General features: G+C 43.5%; 1 protein-coding gene across 4 annotated transcripts in view; it reads left to right on the top strand.

Annotated features, from left to right (window-relative positions):
- EXOC6B (exocyst complex component 6B) overlaps positions 1-21,399 on the top strand; it is a 291,841-nt gene that overhangs the window by 207,210 nt on the left and 63,232 nt on the right. For 3 of the 4 annotated variants that reach the window (XM_085308226.1, XM_085308224.1, XM_085308225.1), the window contains one exon: positions 8,967-9,040. In XM_085308226.1, the coding sequence (XP_085164352.1) occupies positions 8,967-9,040 (74 nt within the window). Of the gene's footprint in view, positions 1-8,966; positions 9,041-15,934; positions 16,006-21,399 lie in introns of those variants that run through there. The other variant, XM_085308228.1, reaches the window with a different exon arrangement.

Genomic DNA, 21,399 nt, shown 5'->3' with positions numbered 1-21,399 from the left:
TATAACCCTGCAGTTTTTGTGCCCTATCAGTAACTTGGGTCGCTAAGCAGCATCTCTCCCCTAAAAATCTCCGGTGCTAAGTAAAATGGATGACATTTAATACAGGCTTTAAAAGTGTGATTCCTTAAATTCCCCGGGATCTGGAGGCAATTGTTTTGTGAGACAAAACCAGCAGCGACACCAAACCAGCAAAAATCCCCAGTCTGTTGGCTAACCTGGTATATTCCAAAAATACATTTCAGCTTGCAAGGGTTTTCTTTTTATTATTATTACCTGAAAATGTAGGTGCGAATCTCAGCATCCCTGTTACGCTGGTTGTGTATTTGACTCCTGCCTGAATCTGCCCCCAACCCTCTCCCATCTCTCCAGGCTCCAAAGCCTTTACCTACTTTTGCAGCTTTAGCAAGCACTTAGCATTTATTTGTTGTTTTTATTATTTTAYTCTATTCTTATTTATGATTTATATTTAAATAAGATGTCGTAGCTCTTTGGAGCGCTTCCAGTGAATTGTGCCAAATAGAAACAGGGTTTCAAAGTTTCGGTCCCTGAGTTTATTAGGTTTTTATTTAAACGTCCTGTGAATGCCAAAAAGTATCAGCTAATTGAAGGAGCGATGAGGCAAATTAATGAAAGRAGTTACGGGCATATATTAACCGCGGTTTGAAGATGATACGGTGTGTTTGTAGGTTTGTTCACTCTAGATCAGAACAGGCGTAACGCACCTTAGAAGAAAATTTGTTTATATGCACAGTAGCTAACACGCGGAGGTGGAAAAGGTGATGCTTTAGGGTTAAAAGAAGACACCGCTAAGTTAATTCTGCAGACCCATGGATTCCTAAAATAGTCTTTGACTTGCAAATAGTTGAGGCTGGGCGCCGAGCCGTGCGAGCCCGGGGGATCCCTCGCCTGCGCCGTAGCTCTGCCCTCCGTAGCCGCGCGCTTAGCATTTCTTGGATGGCGTTGTGCGCGCTCAAAGCCCTGAACACGCCGTTTATTCATTTTATATCCSTTACAAAGGAGGCTTTCTGCGGAGAAGCAGTAAATTAAATAAACATTACGAAGCAAATCTTGCGTGCCTCGGCCATACGAGTAGTCCCGTGTGCGTCAGCAGCGTTTCTGGTGTGCAAGAGGCAAAGAAGAATTGAGCTGCAAGATTGTGAAAATCATTTAAAAAAAAGAGAAATAAATTCCCACGGCGTTATCCGGAGCTTTCTGCCACTGGCGCGGCGCCCGTCCCGCGCGGGGCGACCGAAGGGCTCTTTCCCCCACGGAAAGCCGGTCCGCGAGACGCGCGTTGCTGGTTTGGGGGGCTCCAGAGTCGTTTTGCCGCGGCTTTGCAAGCAGTGTATACGCAAGGGCGGCACGCCTGAAGTCCACGGAGGGGCAGAAGTCATCCGGAAAAGCGTGTTGCTTGCCGGTTATTATTTGCAACTCTTATTATTGTTATTTGGCTTTAGAGATCACTTTTATGCTGAGGCAAGAGAGATTCACTCACCTCTTATTTAAGTCTAAAGTAAAATAAGATGTGGAAGGTTAAATGAATTGTCCAGAAAGACACAGCAGGACGCTTCTAATTACGTCTCAATTTAGGAGCGAGCTCCGGCTGCAGCCTGTTGAGCCAACTTAAAAGAGGGGGGAAGAAAAACAAAACAAGAAAAAAGAAAAGAAAAGAAAAGAAAAACCTTGGAGAGGAAAAAAAGGAACACAAATATTTCTAAATGGGAGGGTGATACTTCTTTAAGAACAAGCATCTGCTTTATAAAATGGGCTTGGTTGCCGTGTCCCGGATGCTTCTATAACCCAAGACTTAACAGTAGGTTTAATGAGCTTTTTTTAAATTGGAGCGTGCTTTTTAACCTAGACGTGTGCTCTGCTCTTTTTAGGACCTCCCATTTCTGGTATTTTTTTTTCCATATCTCATGTATCTCAGAGGTAGCTGGAATCAAATGCAGCAACCCAAATTTGGGGATTATGACAGGAAAAAAAAAARGAGAAAGAAAGGCGGCTGCTCTTGCAAAAGCATTTTACCTCTATGTAACTGATTCCAGCAGTGGTTAAAGCAGATTGTTTTTACAATGCTTAGGTCATAAAATAAGCAGTTCCATAATCTCTAAAGTCTTTTAACCGCTGCTTTATGAGAAATTAAAAGTGCCGTAAAATTATATGTAAAATTTCATTAAACTCCGCGTTTTCGCTCGGCCGGCTCCTGGTGCAGCCGGGAAGAAGCGCGGATGTGCCGGCCGGTTTGCAGGCTCCGGCGGCCCTCTGCCGAGGGATGCCTGCCGGAAGGTGCCTCTCCGGGGCTCGGGGCAGCTGCTGGCCACCTCCTYCTTGCCTGGGATCCCAAGTATCCCCAGGTTAGGCCTTCTGCCCTGTATCCCTCCAGCCCCGCAGCAAGCTGGAGGAAGCCTGGACATGGGAATGCAACGACCTGGGGCAGAGCTGAGCAGCCGGAAAATTGGAGCCAAGCCGGCAGAGGGGCGCTGTGCTTGGAGAGCACGCCGGTTGTTTCGGCGTGCAGGCACGTATCTGAGCTAGATCCCGTGCGYTGGCTGCCTCAGAGGTTGCTGCTTCTTAACTAAGGTTAACTTGTTAACCTGCAGGTCCTCTGGTTACCGGTGCTTTTTCCAGGCCTATGTGTTGCTCTCAATTCCTGCGCAAATGCGGAATTCCTTGGGAAGATGAGAGAAGCAGATCCTTTCCTTCCCCACCTCTTCGCCTGTCAACACTCCCCCCTTGTTAGGAAGCAAAACTTCGCATTTTCGTGCTATTAGATCGGGTGAAGTGATTTGTATTGACAGCAGAGCCTTTCTTGAAGTGCTGCAGTACGTGCTTTCTGGAACAGGAAGGTTAAATTATTGGTGTGCAGAGTGATGGAAGGAGTGGAAGCTAGATCCTCTGGCCGGTGGCTGTGCTGCTTTCTTAYGCTTAGATTTGCCCTCCCTTATTTCTCCGTGAATTTGCTCCCCAGGGTGTATCATTGATGTCTTTAGTGCCGCCTGCATTTTCCTCAGGTGACCTTTCTTGGAGGTTGCAGCGTACTCACAGTGGCGGTGGAAGGGATTCCTGGTGAATTAGTGCGTATAAATATGCATGCAGCAGAAGCGCATGACTCCCCATCAGTGAGCTATTAAAGTGTCCTTTTTGTTTAGATTTTGTTCAGCGTTTTAGCTTTTGTACTTGTCTGTAAGTTTTCCTTCTTTTCCATCTCATTTGTAAACCTATTGCTCAGTCTCTGCTCAGACTCTCCTGTCCTCTTGCCTCTCTACCTTACGCTATCTGCTATGACATTTGGGATAGCCTCCATCTCCAACACCTTGTTGTGCTCTCCTTTGTCACCAGGATGCTCATCTGATACTAACCCATCTTTATATTCCTTTGCAACTCACTTTAGGAAGAGGAGATGCCTCTGTCCACACCTATTTATAAGAGACTTTGAAAGTATGAATTGGATTCCTGAAAATCCTCATCTTTCACTTCCTCTTCTCAGCAAGTGAAAAGCTATGGAAAGAAACTAATAATGAAGGAAAAGCCCATTTATAGAACACACCCTTTATCTTGTCATGCTCTAAACTAGGTAGGAAGTTTTCAGTTTTGCATTATATAGTAAAGAGAGATCAGAGTTTTATTAGTTGGTCTCCTCTGATTACTTACCCTGTGTCATTTTGTAAAATTACTTTTTCAGTTTCAAGACTAATCTAAGCTTAATTCCTTTAGTTTAGGTAGTTTTCAAAGCTTGCTGGTTAACTAAACAGTTCCCCAGCTCCTCAGCAACCTTCCCTTYCTCACCCAATGTAGACACACACTTTTGGTGTTTGTGAATCTTCAGCTTGATGGGGTAATGCTGAAAGGTGCTTGTTTCACTTTTTCTTGTGTTACTATTTCACTGGAGTTGAAAGCTTGAAAGTTGAAATCTGCCCAAAGACTTTCATTGTACTTCTTGGGTTATTGGATTTGGGAACCAGTTTAGACCTGTAACTTGATTCTTTAGACTTGTTCTACAAATTGGCAGATATCAGTTTTCCTGGAACACAACTGCTGGAATTTCATCTGAAGAGCAGCTTCTTCTTCCCTTTCTTCTACTTCAAAACATCTCATGGAGTCCTCTCCAATGCTGTGGATGCCCTCCAGCCCAGTCAGTGCCTGCAGTCCAGGACATCCCTGTGGACCACTCGTTGCTGCAAACTGATGGGATTCCAGGCTCATCTTTGTTCCATGAGAGGAACAAATGACAGGCAGGAGCTTTTTTTTTGTTAGTCTGACCCAGTTCAGTGTATTTTGGATAGTTYAGTGTATTTTTGATAATTCCTCTCTCTCCCTGCAGTTCTCAGGAATTCCCCAGATCGGGATGAGCTTTGATAACTTGGTCTGGAAATGACACACATAAAGATTAAGCTCAATATGGAAGCTGGAAAGAGAATAGTAGGACTGCTCCTAAAAGGGCCTTCTCTCTTTTCGTCTTGCCCAAATTCACATCCATCATTTCTCATCTTTTTTTCCCATGTGAACTTCTCCAGGTTCCATGCAGAGATTTGTTTTTCRGCTTGAGTTTTCTCAAAAGGAGATTTTTGCCTCTCTGAGCTGTATGGGCTCTTGTCACTTGGCTTTTCTAGGTAGTCTTCAGAGAGCTTATTTAAGGAAGAGAACTGTGAGACATACCACCTTGTCTATTAATGGATATGAGGTTGTTGTTTCTCCGTTACAAAAGCTGAGCTCTAACTGTAAAGTCTTGTGGTTAGCCCAGAAATGTTTCTTGGGCTTGCTCTTCTGTAATCCCATCAGGAGACATACAAGGATGTGGCTAAGTAGAGACGTGCGTGTGACGTGGTGTAGAAGTTCAGTTGTTGGAGATTTGGGATAGCTGCCTTGTGCGTGAACAACATGATCACGAGTGTGTTGTCCACATTCTCATGAACAGGAGCTACAGTAACCTCTGGATYGTGCACACCCACTATCATATGTGCTGGCACTGTCACATAAATTAGACTAAATGTTACCCTCAAAATGATGTTTTTGAGGAATAAAGTAGCCAGCTGTGTGTGTTCTAACCATGCAGTAGATGTAAAACACTATTTGTCCCTGTGTGTCTGACTGTGTATRGTATATAAAAAGAGATTCTCCAATTCTGTATAATTAATTTACAGTGGATGTCTTTTCTCTCATGTTTGTTTGAACTCTTTATTCTTTGTTCATTGTAAAGGGCTTAACGGTTCCTGTTCCTTGATTCTTTCATTGCTGAAATGTTTTGGAAGAGAGGTYAGAATCCCTCTGTGACCTGCCCTGGGTGGCCCAAGCCTGTAGACCTTGCAAAGACATTACTTTTTTGGCCTGAACACAAGTCTCTCAAACCTTTAGCCTGGCTAAATGCTTTGTACAAACAGCCGCATACTGATCTGCTCTATTCTCTTGTGATTTTCTGCTCAAGGGGCTGTACTGTAGGTGGCTTGCTATGTCTGCCACTTGCCTTGGTAGTGGAGAAAGTACAATGAACGAATCCGACAGTACTGAGGCCAGCACTGTGCTTGGTTGTTCTGAGAAAATTATCCTGAAATCTGGTTGAAGAGATTAAAACCAAGAAGAACTGGCTGTGTCCTTCCTTTAAAGCTCTGTTCTGTTCTTTGTTTCTTTTTTTCTTTAAAACTTAATTCGTTTCTCCTTCCTAAATAAGTTTGTGGCATTGGTATGTAAAATGTGACCTACGACTACAGAAGGTACAACTATTTTTGTAACAACCATGGGGTGAAGCATTGCATTCAGTCCTCTTCTGGCTCCTTACAGGCAGTCACTGCAGCAGCTTTCTTCTAGTGCGTGAGCCGTATTCTTGATCTCATTTCTCCAGTGATGCAGATAATATGATCTCACGTGCCACTTTGCTTCTTGGATGTCGAGTGTTTTGCTAAGGTGGGAGAGGCCTCAGTCCTTTCGTTTTTGAGTGTTACCATTTGAACAGATCTTGGTTCATAAAGAGCATGTCCAATATGCCACCGCTGTAGTAATGGGCAGTGTGGAAGTGCGGTGTTACTCCCATGACTCCCCTAGGGTTACTCCCGTATGGTTGCTTAGGAGGAGACAGCTAAAGGTGAGCTGCTAATGGGCAACCATGTCTTGGCATTAAATCCGTCCTGGTTTATGGATGACTGATGACAGTGGYGATATATTCACAAGTGTTGTGAAAACACTCAAGATCTGGTCCGTGAGTATTTGAAATTCATGTCTTTGGGAAAATCTTAAATTTCATAACTGCTTGTGTACTTCTATAGGAGTTTCTAGGAGCTGSTAAGCCCTTAAATCTAAAATAGAAAATTCTTTTTGATGGAATCCTTTTCAGATTTGTTTTCCAATGTTGTTTAAAATGTAATTAGTAACATGACATGATCCCATTCGTGGAGCGTGGGATGTAGCAGTCGGGCAGTGCTTTGTCTCGTACCTCAACCCAGTGAAGTCTGCAGCATCAGCCAGCCCTTGGTGGTTTCACCTCGTGATTGGAAGCTAGACAGCCATTTCTCATATCTAAAAAGGTTTTTTTAGCTTCTCAGGTATGTGCTTTTTCAAAGAGGGGATGTTTTAGGATTGATGTAGCTTTGGGGATAATTTTTTTACATGAGATGGAAGGCATATAACAAAAGTGTAAAGATGATTTATCCCTTGCAGATCAGAGTCAGAAAGCTTGTGCATTAGTCCTCCCTTGCATGTGTGTTCTGGCTCAGCAAATTACAGTCAAATTTTATAGCAAACGTACATTAAAATGACTGTATAGTTAGAATTAATTAAAATGTCTTTGAGCTTAAATGTAAATCACTGTGGACTATTTGCAACCTGAACATTGCAGAAGTGGTCAGTGAAGCTGGCTGGAAGCCGAGCAGCTCCTTTCTCCATCTAATTGTGTTTGTGACTAAAAGTGACTAAAAGTGACTAGAAGTCCCTCCGTACAACTGTGGATGGTTTCTCCTGGCTTTGAGGCTCATGATGAGGCTCTGTCAAGGGCTTTTTCCTGTTCAAAGTCTAAATGTCAATGCTTGTGTGTACATTTTCTTTTTAGTTTTTATTTTCTGTTTCTAGTGGTAGCATTGGATAAAAATAATGGATTTAAAGCCATGTTTGTCTAGGTTTTGTAACAAAATTAGTTTGCTTTAACTTTGCAAAGAGAAACACTCTCTTGTCTCGTTGTCCTGCAGCAGAATCACTTGAGTAATCACTGCAAAGATAAGTGATCGTTTCAATCTTAGAGCCCTTCTGGCAACGGMAATTACTAAGAAGTAAAGCTGGGGATGTCTGAAAACTGGCCACTGTGTCCCTGGAGGTACCCGTGTCTTGTAGTGAAGGATGTTCTCTATCCCAAGATTTTAATGAAAGTTGGAGCAAGAAAGCCAACAAATAATCTTTTTGACTTCCAGAAAGAAGGCAGTTGAGGAACAGGGCTGAACATTATCTGCCTCATTCATTGGTCTGTTCTCAGAAGAGCCATAGAGATTGCTCATATGACAGGCTACTACAGGACGTYTTTAAAAACAGGGCTTTTCAGTGACTTTTTTCCTCCTTTCTTGACGTTTGTTTGAAAATGAGATAATTATTGGAAGGAGAAGCATTCAAGGAGAAGACCATCTGACATGAGATGACTCTACTTAGGGCTTAAGTAAAGGATGAGCTTTGTCTCTTAGAACTTTTGCACAGTCATGAAGACTCTTCCTTTCCTGTTGCAGAGCCTTCCTTCTTCCTGAGTGCTGAGGAGCAGATTTGAGGGTTCCTGCATGGGAACTACCAGAATAGTTGGACAATAAGGGCTCTGGCATTCTTTAAGTTAAAACCACGTACCATGGTGTATATTTTCTTCTCGCTTCTTCCTTTCTACCATTATGTTAAGCTGCGCCTCATGGAAACTCTCCATTTCTAGAGTGCAGCTTGCTCTGGGTTTGTAGAAGCAGTGAAATTCAGCCAAACTTGGAAAATGCTTCTTGAGCTATGATGTTGCGTTGCCTGCAACTTTGGTGACTTCACATGACACGTTGCCTTGAGGGCAGAGATAAAGCCATTATTTCTGTCACTAAAGAAGGCAAAAACATAGTGAAGTTGGGCAAAACCAACATCAGACACATCTTCAAAACACATATCTGAATACATGCAGTCATTGACTTTATGAATGTTACCAAGTAAAAGCTGTTAAATGACATGGAAGAGCTAAGGTCTTTTAACGTGGATTTGTAATAGTTCCTCTTAGTGGTTTTAGACTTGGTTTAAATAATAAATTAGAAGAAAAACAAATGACTTAAGTATGAAATTGTGGCCGGATTACACTAGAAGGAGGTAAATGTGGCCTTGAAAATATTCTCTTCACTATAGAAGCCAACGACATTCAGTTGTCAGATGTCTTCATCCAAAATAAATAAATATGCCGCATAATGGAGGCGATTCTTCCCATTGGGGTGACCGTATACTGGCAATAATGCGCCATACCAGATAATGCAAATAATCTGCTGCCGCATAATTAATGATGCGGCTGGGCATATTTTTTTGATGAATGCTTATGGAGCCTGGTGACAGGCGTGAAATTAGAAAATTCCTTCAGCGCCCTAAAATATAAATAGCTTTCGGAACTGAAAAGAGTTTCACAGCTGAAGATTTTATTGTGTTGAGAGGAAAAACTTTTCCACCCCCATCCCCCCCTTTCTTCTCTGCAAGTTGTTTGTCCATTCACAAAACAAATACTCTGAAGCCCAGTACGGCTCATGGGAATAAATTTCAGGTCGAATTAGTACAGTTTCCTTGCTGTCAGGACGGTGGAATTAATGGTGTTTTGATGACACGAATTTTGAAGGGCGAACAAAGAAGCTGAAGGGAGGGAGACATGACTCCTTAGAAGTGCGGTCCTCCTCTCCCCCAGCCTCTCTTGTCTTCCCTGTCATCCGTCTGCCAATCTCCCTGTCCATGGTTAGTTAAAGGCGCTTTTTATCCTCTTTTCTTTCCCACAGAGTTTGCCAGATCCGGCCCAGTGCCTGGGTTCCAAGGGGACACGCTGCAGTTGGCCTTCATCGACTTGAGACAAGTAAGTCTTTGTGTTTTTGTTTTTTGTTTTTCTTTTAAGATGTGTGACTGAAGACCATCAGGTCTTAAGGAAAGAGAGAGGAGGGGAAACGGCGTCGGCGATTTACGCCAGAGACCTATATTTCCCCCTGCAATGCGCTCCCCCTCCTCCCTGTGCTTGAAGCCACCTCCTTCTTTAGCCCTCTGGGGTCCTCGAGATGGTGGAGGTGAAAAGGGCTGGTGGCACAGGGGAGCGAAAGAAAGCCGCGAGTGACCCTAGACGATGGGGCCATTGTGCTGTGGTTGGCTTCTGCAGACATGGCAAAAAGACACCTCCAAAACCCTCCCAGCTGACACCAAGCAGGTGTTGCTAACAGAGAGAGCACTGATGCAGAGCCCGCCTGCCTGGGACACTTTTGTTTGCAGATAAAGCCCAGAGAAGTGTTTTGCGAGGGTGAAGGAATTTGCATTCGGGGTTGTGTGGGGAGGGTGTGCGGGCAGGGAGGTTTCTGTCTGTCTCCCACTGTCCTCCCCCTCTGCTGTCCCCTCTTCCGCAGATGGTCCTCAGCCATGAATGATAAAGTGGCTGTTTAGGAAGATGATTGGGAAAGGCTCCATCCATTGGTGCCCACCTCTCGAGGCCCCATTATTAGCCTAGTTGACCACAGCAGGTACTGAGGCATTTGTAGGGCTTGGCAAGCCAATTTAGGGAAAAGCACGATTCTAGTGAGTCATTTGTTAGGGGTAGAAATGGGCATTATTGATATACTAGGCTGGGGGGGGGGAAGTGAGGTGGTCCTGTCATCTCTTGGCACCAAAGATGGATGGGTTGGATAGAAAGTCTGAATGAAGTAAGACTCAATGACTGATGCTTCTCTCCTATTAAAACAATCTTTTTTTGTCTGTTAAAACCCCCTGGCTTTGTCCCTCCTGCCATCATGATGCAGTGCCTCTTGTTTTCAGGGTTGACGTAGTTTGCATTCTGAAAACTTTCGGGTGCCGAGGGTATTTCTTAAATCTGCATAATCCCTTGTATCGATGATCTCCTTACCACTGTGACTCTGATTCATGCTGGAGCCGCTTTTAACCCGTAATGGTTTGAGAACTTCTCTGAATCCAATTGATGTGCAGTGCAATCTGTCATCCGATGACACTTCTGCAAAGCAGCAATAAGGTTGTTAATAACGTTGAGATGCCACACGTTCATGTTTCATACTTGGGYGTGTGATTAACTGCCAGATCTGTTCACAAAATGGTCAGAATAGCTACACGGGAAAGGTATGCATTGTCATTGCTATGTGTTGACACTTTTATCTTCATTAGCTTCTTGGCACTTTATTGACTGAAATACGCAATGCGCTCCCAACCTCCTGGGCATAAGGAAATGTGGAGGGTTTGGTCTTTTTCCAAGCACGAAGACATGAATGCAGGGATTTTGAAGAGGAAAGCTGTGGCTTTTTGAAGAATGAAATGCTTTAAAAATGCTCTGTGAGGTTCAGCTGCTCTGAACCCRTACATTAGCAGCAGGCTGAGATATGTGAAATGTTTGTACAGTTCGTAAGTGCAAAAAGCAACCAAATGAATTCAGCTTGGGTGAGGAGAAAGCTAAACAATAGCCTTCTACAGTTCTTACTCCTCTGTCAAATACTYGTGATTGTACAGAGCATCTTCATCTTTGTTTTTGAAGGTAGTCACAACTTTTTATGGCRTTTAAAGATGATAACTTTTCTGAATGGTGCAAAGAGAAAAGAGTGAAGCTCGGTCCTGTTGAGTTTCAGTTGAAAATAGGCAGTCTTAGATGTTCTTCTAGGTTATAGTGATGTTATATAGACACGGACAGAGTATTGTGCAGATGGTGGACAGCATCCAATTGTCCCAAGTAGAGAAGAGGCCACCTATCACCGGTTTACTGCGATTAGCAATAACACACAAAGATGAGGCAATTCGCAGTCTCCTTTGATGTAGCTGGTTTGCTAATCCTGAGACGGGTCTGGTGTTGCCAAACTGGGAGTCTCATGACCCTTCAGCYGGCGTGGCACTTCTTGTAGGGCTGCGCTTGCAGCTGTAAGGCTTGGGAACAGCGGGGAACTCGAAGGATGGGTGGATGGATGAAGGTACAGTGCAGAGAGGTCATCCCTTGCTTTGTTTTTACTTCCTTCTTTTTGGACGTTGCATTCTTCCTCTTCCTTGGCTCTTTTACGTCCCTGAATGTGACAATATATTTTTGGTAATAGTAACTTTGAGCTCTTACAAAGCAACTGTAGAAAAAATCATCAAAGTAATGTGGGATTAAGTTGCTTTACAGGAATGGTTGAAATTATTTCTAGTACAATAAAATGTAAAGTGGTAGAGGAATATAGTGATTGAATAATGAGTTTCTCTATATATCCCTATAATGAAAAATAAAACCTGTTTAAATACTGTTGTCCAGATGCATCAGAATTTCTCCTCGTTCGGTACCCTAGACTCAGATGTAAGAGCCCTCTGTGCAAACAGAGCCTTGTTTTCCCCGTGTGCTCAGCAAAACTGGGAGGAAATTCATTATTATATGGTCAAGAGAAAAAGAGTCAAGCTCAAAGAACCCAAATGGCTATTGTGTTGTTTTGTAGATCGATTTCAGACCTTCAGATTTACAAGGAAGCTCCGTAGTAGCCGCTGAAACTATTCTAGAGCAGACAGTAATTTAAAAAGCAACTTCCCTTTAYATCCTGGGAGAATTCTAAATCCATAAATGCTTTTGATGAAATGATAAAGTTAACGAAGCCACATCTCAAATCTTTTTGTGAAAGTCTTTTTATAAGAACGATCTAGCAGTGCTGCTCAAATATTTAAGCCTTTACAAGGAAGCAGCAGTTACTTTTTCCCTTAAACTTTAAACTTTGTGCTTATAGACTCTTTGGTAGATGTTAATAATCTTATACAACTTTGATTCCTTAAATAACCTTGTTGAATAATAAGAGGCGCCTAAATAATTTAGCTTTCTGCATCTTACTTGCAGAAATGACTTAGGCACTTGGATGTCCAAACACCCCTAAAGAGATTCAGGGGACTTCAAATCAGCCCCAGGTCAGCAGATGCAATAAGTTTGCTGTGCTCTCTGCTGCTTCCAGCCAGCTGGAAATGTTTTAAGTTTTCATTTTCATGGGTTTATTATAAGAAAGTTGGTTGCAGAAGAAGGTTTTATATTTGTCTCTGAAGTCGCTGCAATCCGCAGCCATTCTGATCTCTCCTAGAAGCCAGATCGACAATTGTGGCCAGTCGCCAAGGAAAATCTGTCTCCAGCACTCGAAGAATTTCACTCTGGGCTCTAGCAAGTGATCGTCTTAGCCGGCTTTGAGAGCGTTCCTTACTCCAGGCCTCTGCGTCTGTCCAGCGGGTTGTAAATCCTGTGTGTCGAATTTCCACTGGAAACGCAAACTTCAGCATCAGGCTAGATTAGAGAAACTTGACTTGGAGCCCATCTTGCTGTAGGCACGCAGATGTGCAGGGGGTGAGGGCAGTGAGGCTCCACTGCTCCAACCCTGTCCTTTTCCTGTTCTACGTAATAAATGGCAGTAACTTGATGGTGCTTCTGGGTTTGAATGCCACCTCTTCAAACCCACCTCAGCGAGGCAAGAGGGGCAAACGCTATGTCTGGGTGTGTAGCAGCTGCTCTGCTTGCCGCTTGTCAAATAGCGAACATTTTGTGTGTTCTTTTCACTGCGTTCAAAAGCCAGATGTGGTTATTGTGGGTTTGTGTTGGATGCCAGCCAGATGGGTAATGAGAGGTCTCCCTCTGATGCATTGATTTTTCCCTATTACCTTTGATAGGGATGTTTAATAAAGGAATGTTCCCCTCAAGAACGCAGTTCTCTTCTGCTCCCGTTCTTTGCCCTATTCTTCTCCCTTCAAACAAATTTCCCATTTTTTCTGTACTGTTTGTGTAGTCGCTGGAGGTTGTTTTCATTTAGAAGGCATGACTTTAAAAGTTAGATAGGAGCTTTTAGCCTTATGAAATGTGCAGGCATTCTATCTTTGTGTCCATCTTTTGATTTCCCCCAGTAACTTCTGAATCCTCTGGCCTATTTCAGCCRTATTTGACTGAGGGTTATTGAGCTTCAGAGGTGTAACAGTCCTGCAACTTTTTGGCTAAGATAACAGAGAAAAGCTGTGGTGTGAACTCATGCCTCAGACATCAGAGAATCCACCGAGTAGCTCAGCCTTGCGATAGATCCATGGGAAATCTGCTTTTGGTGGTTCTGCACTTGTTTTTTTCAGAAAATTAGTCAGTTGAAGGACATGGCAATGGAGAACTGTAAGGTTATGTTGAGAGACACAATATGTTGATTTTTTTAGAGATCCAGCTCAGCTTTAGTCAAAACACATGATTAATAGTGAAATAGAGTTTTGAAAACCCCATGTATAGCTGACATTTCTCCTGGTGTTTGACTGCTTTAAAGGCACTGAAGGCTTTGTCTTCTTCAAGACAAGTCTGTACCGTACGAGGGGTTGACCTCTCTCCTGCTGCTSCTGGAGAGAGGTACTGGACAGTCCAGGGCTTCAGTACCAAGCTGGACATGCTGGCTGAGGGAAAACCCTTGCAAATCAGGGCTTAGCTGCCATGGCCTCATAGGTCTGTGCCTTGAGATGGTAGTGCAAAGCTCTGCCCACCTCTTTACTCTGTTACTTGAGGCATTTTAATGGCAAGGAGATAGTCCCTCAAAGAACTCTGAAACAACGTCAGAGACAGTGTGCAGGTTCATAGGTTCATCACCGCCAGGCAGGGAGCCCTGGTTCTTTTACTTATTTTTATATTTTACAGTTAAAAGTGGTTTCCCAGCCTTGTAAAACCTAATGAGATACTTGAGGAACAGTGTGAAAACAAGAGATTAGATGAGCCTTAGAGCCAGTCTGTAGTYCTGGACCTGCTGCAAGAGGCACTGTCAGTCCCGTGAGCGTGCAGTGATGTGGAGAGAGGCTTTTTAGATGTGGAATTGGTTTTGTTTTGTTTTGTTTTTTTCYGCTTGTTTTGCCGGTATATGCAAGAGAAGTTGAAAATCATATTAGAGGGAGAGTCAATTAAACTAAACATCTCTGTGAGATGTCTTCACTTCACATGTTTTYGCTTGCATCTTTGAAGCACAAGTTGCTGTCATAAGGAGCTGCAGACAGAGTAGCTGTGGCTTTAATCGTTGAATGCAGTAAAGCAGAGATGAAAAGGTGACTCATTGGTTTCATCTAATCTACTTCCTTGCCAATTGCTTTTTTCCATCTCCAAATAGCTCTGTAGACTGCCGTCTGCCTAGCCCACTACCTCACACATCTTGATCATAGCAGCTTGACTGATTCTCAGGAACGTCCATTGAGCTGGTCTGGGCGAAGGCTGCCTCTTGGGAGATCCGTGCACTGGTTTTCTCATGAAGTTCTCTTTAATTGTCAATGACCTTTGCAAAGAGACTTTTACCATCTCTTAGGGAGGAAGAGAGTGTTTACCTTTTACATCTCACTTAACATAAATTCTCTTATTTTTTCCTAATGGCATCCCTTTACTGCTGTTTTTAGGAGTATTCTGTCCTCCTTTATTCGTTCTTACTTTTAATTAGTTAATCTTTACTTGTGTGAACTCAAGCATCCTGTTCTCATCTCAAGAGGGGCAGCTCTTGAGACCCATCCTACATGTGACCTGCCTGGCGTTGTATCCCACATGGTGCCAGGTTAAATGTTGAATTCTATTAATCTTTCGTTGTAAATGTGATTTTGTTCTTGTGCAGTAGGAAATCAGAGGTGTGAAGACATATGTTCCAGTTACCCTGCAGTGATAGGTTTGAACTAGTTTTATCATTACCTTAAATATAGGTATATGCTGTTAAGATCGTATCTCCGGGCTGTTAATTACTTTTGCTGATCCTCTCCAAGTTTTTTCTACTGATTGGTATCTTTTGGATAATGCATCAACCATTATTAATCATGTTATTACGGTGGTGCCTACAGGCCAACTAATAACTGCCCATTTTGCTGGGTCTTGTGAAAACATGAAGAGCTTAGAGTTTAAACAGATGTTGGAGACCAAAAAAAGTAGGCCAAATGAGGTTCATTTACAGTAGAACGCATTATTGTCGATTAAATGTTTTACTTCTCCTCCTCCAACACTCCTGAATGTGATAGAAGCTTTTCTAGGCATCCATAGCCACATCAGCTTTTTGGAAGTGGAGATGGTATCGCCTTCATCCTCTATCACACCACTCTACCTGTGTAGTCCTGAATTATGCTAGTTTCTCTAAATGTCAAATTGTCTGGGAGAAGGAATTTAAAAGCTGTAGTCTGTTATTAATTTATGCAGGACCTTAGTGCTCTCCAGGCCTCTGCAGCATCATGCTGAATTTCCTCTTGAAAGTTAYCTACATGGGATAATACAAGAATTTCGTCACCAAAAAAAATATTAATCCATTAATCATCTTCCCTCAAAAATGCCTGGATGAGTTTTCTCCACCTGCATTTTAAAACTAATAGTTTGTCTTTGAAAATATTTGCTGTAATCACTTGGTGGAAAGCAGTAGTTAATRTAAAGTCAGAGAGTTTTTGAGACCTGTATAAACCTTATGAATTTCATGTATTCATGGTGTGTGAATCACCTGCCTCTTTGGAAGGTGGAACTACCCTTCCATTCAGCTTCTCTGGAAGCTGTAGAGGTGAAGGAAAGCTGCTATGGTAGAGATCCTGTTTTACCTGTGAGCAAAATGAATCACCAGGTCCTGTGGTGCCTGGAAGCCCTGACCCTTAGCTTCAGACCTGAACTGCTGGAATTCCTACCGCTACCTTTACATGAGCATGTGGGGCTTATTTCTGTGTCACCCCATATGCTCCAAATGCCCTTTCTGTTCTTGTTGGTCGAGCGTTCAGGTGTCCCATTCTCCACCCCAACTCTCTCTTATCCTAGGAAACTTGAAAGAGGTGAAGAAGTTCAAAGATGAGATGGAGGGGATGATTAGAAGAAGAACCAACGATGGGCCCTTTTTTACCTGATTCATGGTCTTCATATCATCTGATCTTTCTGCCTTGGTGTTAGCACTGTCTGTTTTAATCCSTATTGGTTGTGTCATAGGAAAACAAAGTACTGTTTCTTTTGGACCCTGATTAAAAGCTCTATTTCTCAGAGCAATTGTGACACATCTAAAAAGAAGTAAGATAATTTATAAGTTGTTTGGTACCTCCTAAACCTTTGCCTGGACTCCAGTGTGTGAGAGCATTCTCGTAGACTGTGTGCAGTTCTGGTGGTGCTCAACCTGCCCAGGGTTGTCAGAGGGAAAGGTGCTCCATGCTGGAGACCCCTCACAGACTRCAGATACCAGCACCTTTTCCCCACTCTGGCACATCTTTATGTGAAAGACCCATGGAGATGTGCTCAGACAGGCATTATCAGGCAAGCATTGCTCAGGAGTCACGCAGGAATCTCCTGGGCATGGCTAAGCCAGTTTAAGATGACTAGCAGGGACATTCTAGCATCTTGGCCAAACCAATGTTTTCCTTGCTTGTTAGGCTCAGAGCATGGGYTTTTTAGCGCCTAAAAAACAACAGTATTTGAAAAAAGGCACATTAAGTAATTTATTTTTAAATCAATGTTAAATGTCTGACTCACAAAGGAGGGATGGTTCAAAGTTTGTGCCGAAAATCCTGGCTGCTGCTYGCTGTGCTCTGCAAAAAGAGAATGGAAAGAGAGAAAGACACACAAAGGCATAAGTTCAGAGCGGATTTAGAGCCTTAACTTTGAATTTTCTTGCTTTGGTGCATTTAAGCTGGTCTTAGCGTTACTTTAAACATAGCCCTTTGTAGTTCAATTATATTAAAATCACTCAGATCCCTAGTCCAGTCGTCTGCTTGGACTCAGTCAGGATCCATTCCTCTTTATCCAGAAAGGATGTATTGGCATGCTGAAGAATTAAAGAACCTGGATGCTCCCCAGGGCTTTCAAACAAAACAAAAAAAAACAAAACAAAAAAACAAAACAAAAAACCAAAACAAAACAAAAAAAATCCAGAGTGCAAACATCCTCTGTTAGCACTTCTCTTAGGCAGAAAGCGCTGCCTGGATTTCTTTCGTTAGGACCCAGCAATGGAAAATGTGGAGTCTGTTGACACTTTGCAGACTGGAACAGTAAAAACAAACAAAAACTGGTCAAATCCTTTCTCATTTAGAAATTTTTCTCTCTAGACAAAAGAAATCAAAGGCGCTATGGAGGAATTTGATAAAAAGGAATGGACTTTGCTACCTTGCAGTTGCGTGTTAAATTCCTGAAGTAGCACTGTAAAAAGTGTACCTGAATTGCTTAAATGTCCAGCTCCTATTGAAATCAGTAAATGGTGRGGTAGGACATACCTGTTATTCTGAACTTATTTGGTGCTGTAAGCTGACTCTCGTGGTTAACTTAGGAATGTCTGGGCTTTCCACACAGTGGTCAACCCCCGGTTCAGGGGACTGGATTTTGTCCACACACATGCCATGTTGCTGCATGGATCTGCTGAGCAGGCTTGAAGTTAATAGGAACTTGTGCTTCCTTTCCAAGGCTGGATACTGAGCTGAAAACAGTTCAGTAAAACATTATGTGATTGCTTGTTATTCCTTGTCGTCATTATGTATTTTATGGTAGAACAAGCAGTGCAGCCAGATGGGACTCTGCTTCCCTGAGGAATCGCAGCAGAAGGGAACAGTGCATCTAAACTGGCAACACATTTTAGTTTGCATTCTTCCCTCTGAGACCTGTAGATCTTGGGGACCCTCAACTCTCTCTGTCTCGTGTTTGGAGGTGCTCTGGGTTCTTCCACCCTACAGCAGGTTGCTGTTACTTTAAGTGTCTGCCATACACAGCAGGAGCTGGATGCTCTTAGCAAGCATGTTGGTAGCAACAAAGATCTCCTCCCCACCATGCCCTCTAATTGCAGGAGATTGTGAGACCGTCATTTGACCAGGGAAACGGACACCGCTGGAGTTATAAGGCCCACTTCCACCTTTAACCTGCCGATTGAGGCAGGATTGATGGGGAATGGAGAGGGCCAGAGGTGCTTGCCCTTCACCTCCAGCTCCCTGCCTGTGAAACCCAATACGCTCCAGTGAGCTGTGCATGCTCCGAAGCTGTCACTCTTGAGCTGGCGAGGAAAAGCTCCGCTGCTTGAATGGAAATGCCATCCATAAAGAAACCTTTATTGAGCTGCCTTTCATGACATCCTAGCTTCACCTTGTGGAATGCCTTTTTTTTTATTTTATTTTTTCAAGAGTGTTCCTTTTGCTTTGTGAAAGCGAAGAACGGCTAGCTCGGCTCAGCTGCTCCGTCTCCCTGGAACGGATCAGCTGGGCCTCGGTGGGTGGCAGAGCCAGTTTTGCAGAGCAGTTTTGTCTTTGAAGCTGTGGGAGGAACAGTATCCCTATGCAAACGTGCAGCTCCTTTCCCTCGGGATCTCTCAAGTGCAGCTGGATTGCTCGGTTGTCATTTCCGAGCAGGGAAGCGGTAGCCCTTGGAAAGCCCTATGGGGACATTTTGCCAGTCAAACAATCAACTCKCTGAAATAACACGCACAAACCCCAAGCCCACCAGTGGCGTGATGAACATCCGCGAAAAGCATACCAGACAAGAGTGCTGCTGCTTTTATCCATCAAGGTGACTTTAATTTCCGTGCGGTTGTTTGAGRAGCCCTGGGTACCCCGTATCCTTCAGGAATGAGGTATTAATTGCCTCTTAGATGACTGMTCCCTGAGCAGTCTGCTGTCAGACTCCCCGATTGATTTTTTCATTTGATTTAAAGAGTGCACATATTGACTAGCATTTATGTAGTGCCGGACCCACGGATTAAGAGGTTAAYAAATGAGAGAAGGTTTGTGGGGAAAGGCAGGTGATGCTGAAGTGGAAAGGCCCTTGCAAGATAAARCAGTGGAGAAGGAATTTGACTTCTGCATACTTAAGACAATGCAGTGGCGAGAAGGTGCAGGAGTGACAACAATATTGGAGCTTTGGAAGAAAGCAGCAAAGAGGAGGAGGTGTACTCCAAATAAAGGCAGAGTTGGGATCTCAAGGTTGTGTTTTAAGCTGACTTTAATGTGCTCTTATAGCCAATGATTCCTTCAGGAAGCTCCATTACTTGAGGCTAAAGGTACTGCACATCTTTTACAAAGCATCCCTCCTTCAGGKTTGTCATTTTTCTTGATGAATTGACAGCAAGGTGGCACTATACAGCAAGAAACGTTGCAGTATGATTTATTTCACCTTTTCTATTAGTTTTCCCTCCACAGTGGAAAAAAAATTGCGTTCCTATCAGTTCTGTTAATTCCATGACATGTGTGTTGGGATGAAGCAAGAGATGTTGATGGTAGGTCCATAAATGAGTTATTTAAAAGATTAGTTTTATTAAAAGCAGGAGTTTACAGATTGGCTTGATGATAGTGGGAAGTTTTATGCTGTTGCTCTAAGTCAGTAGCTTAGTGAGTAAGTGCAGTCCTACTCTGGAATAGGAGAGGAGTGATTGAGGTGTCTAAAGGTGTCCAATGCAGCCTTAGGTGGCCAAAGGTATCCTAGACATCTACAAGAGACTAGTAGGTGGGGAACAAGAGACRTGTGCATGGCTGGAATAGCAGCTGCTGGATACAGTTTGGTGCCTAAAAGGGCATTGGATAACTCAGTTTAAGACCTGAATTGCTCTGTTGTATGGCTGACAACTGGTTTATTTGATACTTGTAATGACAAAATCAAGCTTTGAGGTTATGACCCTTTGATTCTAGTAAAAATAGTGGAGGATGAGGCAGGTTTTGTTCTAGCACACAGCCGGTCCTGTTCTCTGTGTGCGTGCTAGTGCAGTTTCAGTTTTTGTCCTTAGATGTACCTATGCAAACTGAGGAACAGAGGATGTGGTCTCCAAAGGCAAGTCTTCACACCCAGCATGAAAGCGAACAAACCAGAAACACCCTAGCTTGACTTCTTAGCTTTCAGGTTGACTTCGCATTCCTGGCCGTTAGCGAAATGAACACTTAATCCTAGAAGAATAACAAAAAGCATTAACAAGCACTAGAAATCTTGTCTGCAATTTTTGACTAAGCGTTGCAGTAAGTATCCTTACTATGGCTTGTTTTTAATATGTATCCAAATGCAATGTGTAACTTCTAAGTTTGTATGTTAGACTAGCTGGGTGCTGAGACAGCTCTGTGTGCTAAGATATATGTGGGGGGAAGAGAGCCATTAGGCTAATGATCTTTAATTGATGAAGATTGAGTTGGTCTAACCACYAGAGCAGGAGCTGGCAGTTCTCTGCTGTGGGTCTTGTTGGAGGATCTGRCTGAAGGTGAAACCAGCCTACAACATAAGAGATTTTGCTCCTGACCCTTTAAAGGGTAGGTATGAAGACTGAATGAAATGGGAACAGTTTCCTTGTGGAACAAGAGGGCCTCCTGAACTTTCAAGACTACTGCAGCAATGCAAACGGTTGCAAGAAACAGTAAATCTGAGTTGCAAGAAACAGTAAATCTGAGGCTAACAGATGAGTGTGTGCTTTCCAGGGGTGCATGGGTTGGTACTGCAGTTCCTAGTGCATCCCACTTAGCTTGCAGTAATTCAAGAAATGAGGGGAAGCTGGGTGAACTTGGCTTTGCAGATCCAACTCTCTAAAAAGGCCCTCTACATTAGGATCAGCCACTTAAGGCTTGCTCTTCCCCTTGCAAAAGGGGGAGAGTTACCTCCAAGGGCCCTTCACGTTGCAGCTGAGATGAGCTTTCCTCTAGAAATGGCTGTAGCTTTCCGGATTGCTTCTTAGGGGTTCATGGAGAAAATATGCATCTAAATTKGCTTCAGTCGAGGTCAAACAATGTGAAGTGCTCTCCCCTCCTTTTTTGCTTTGCTAATTGCAAGATGCTAACACCTTTCAGAGGACATATCTCCAACCCTTCTGTCCTCACTGTGCCTGTGCTCCAAGCTGAAGGGACGTGAGCCAGCTGCAACTCTGGAGGTGTGGAGATGTGTCTGTGCTGTGCTGGACCAGAGTGAGAGAGTCCAGGTTCTGGGCAGGTGCCTTGACTCCAGCACGGTGCCCAGTGGGCTTCCTCCACTCCTGGTGCAGAGCTGATTCATGTCCAGTCTGCAGGAGGCTCTTGCAATGCACGTGGAGAGGGACAGGGTGGCCGATGCTGCTCTTGTCCAAAAAACATTTCTTTATGATGTTTTTGAGCCTCTGTCCCTCCTGCACTGAAAAGCAGGCAGGACTGGCAGCTTCCTGCATGGTGAGGAGTGCAGCGGTTTCCACTGAGTGCTCCACCTTTCTGTGCTTGCCGGCAGCTACATCCCAGAAGTGGAGGAGGAGAATCAAGGGCAAGGGAAGGATATATCTTCAGACAGTGTTTATTATATTTTGCTGTAATCTGTTCATTTAG

The sequence above is a fragment of the Rhea americana genome, unplaced genomic scaffold (genome assembly GCF_003343005.1).
Source record: "Rhea americana isolate MKP2758 unplaced genomic scaffold, rheAme1 scaffold_270, whole genome shotgun sequence".
NCBI lineage: Eukaryota > Metazoa > Chordata > Aves > Rheiformes > Rheidae > Rhea > Rhea americana.
This window is presented reverse-complemented; position numbering and strand designations above follow the sequence as displayed.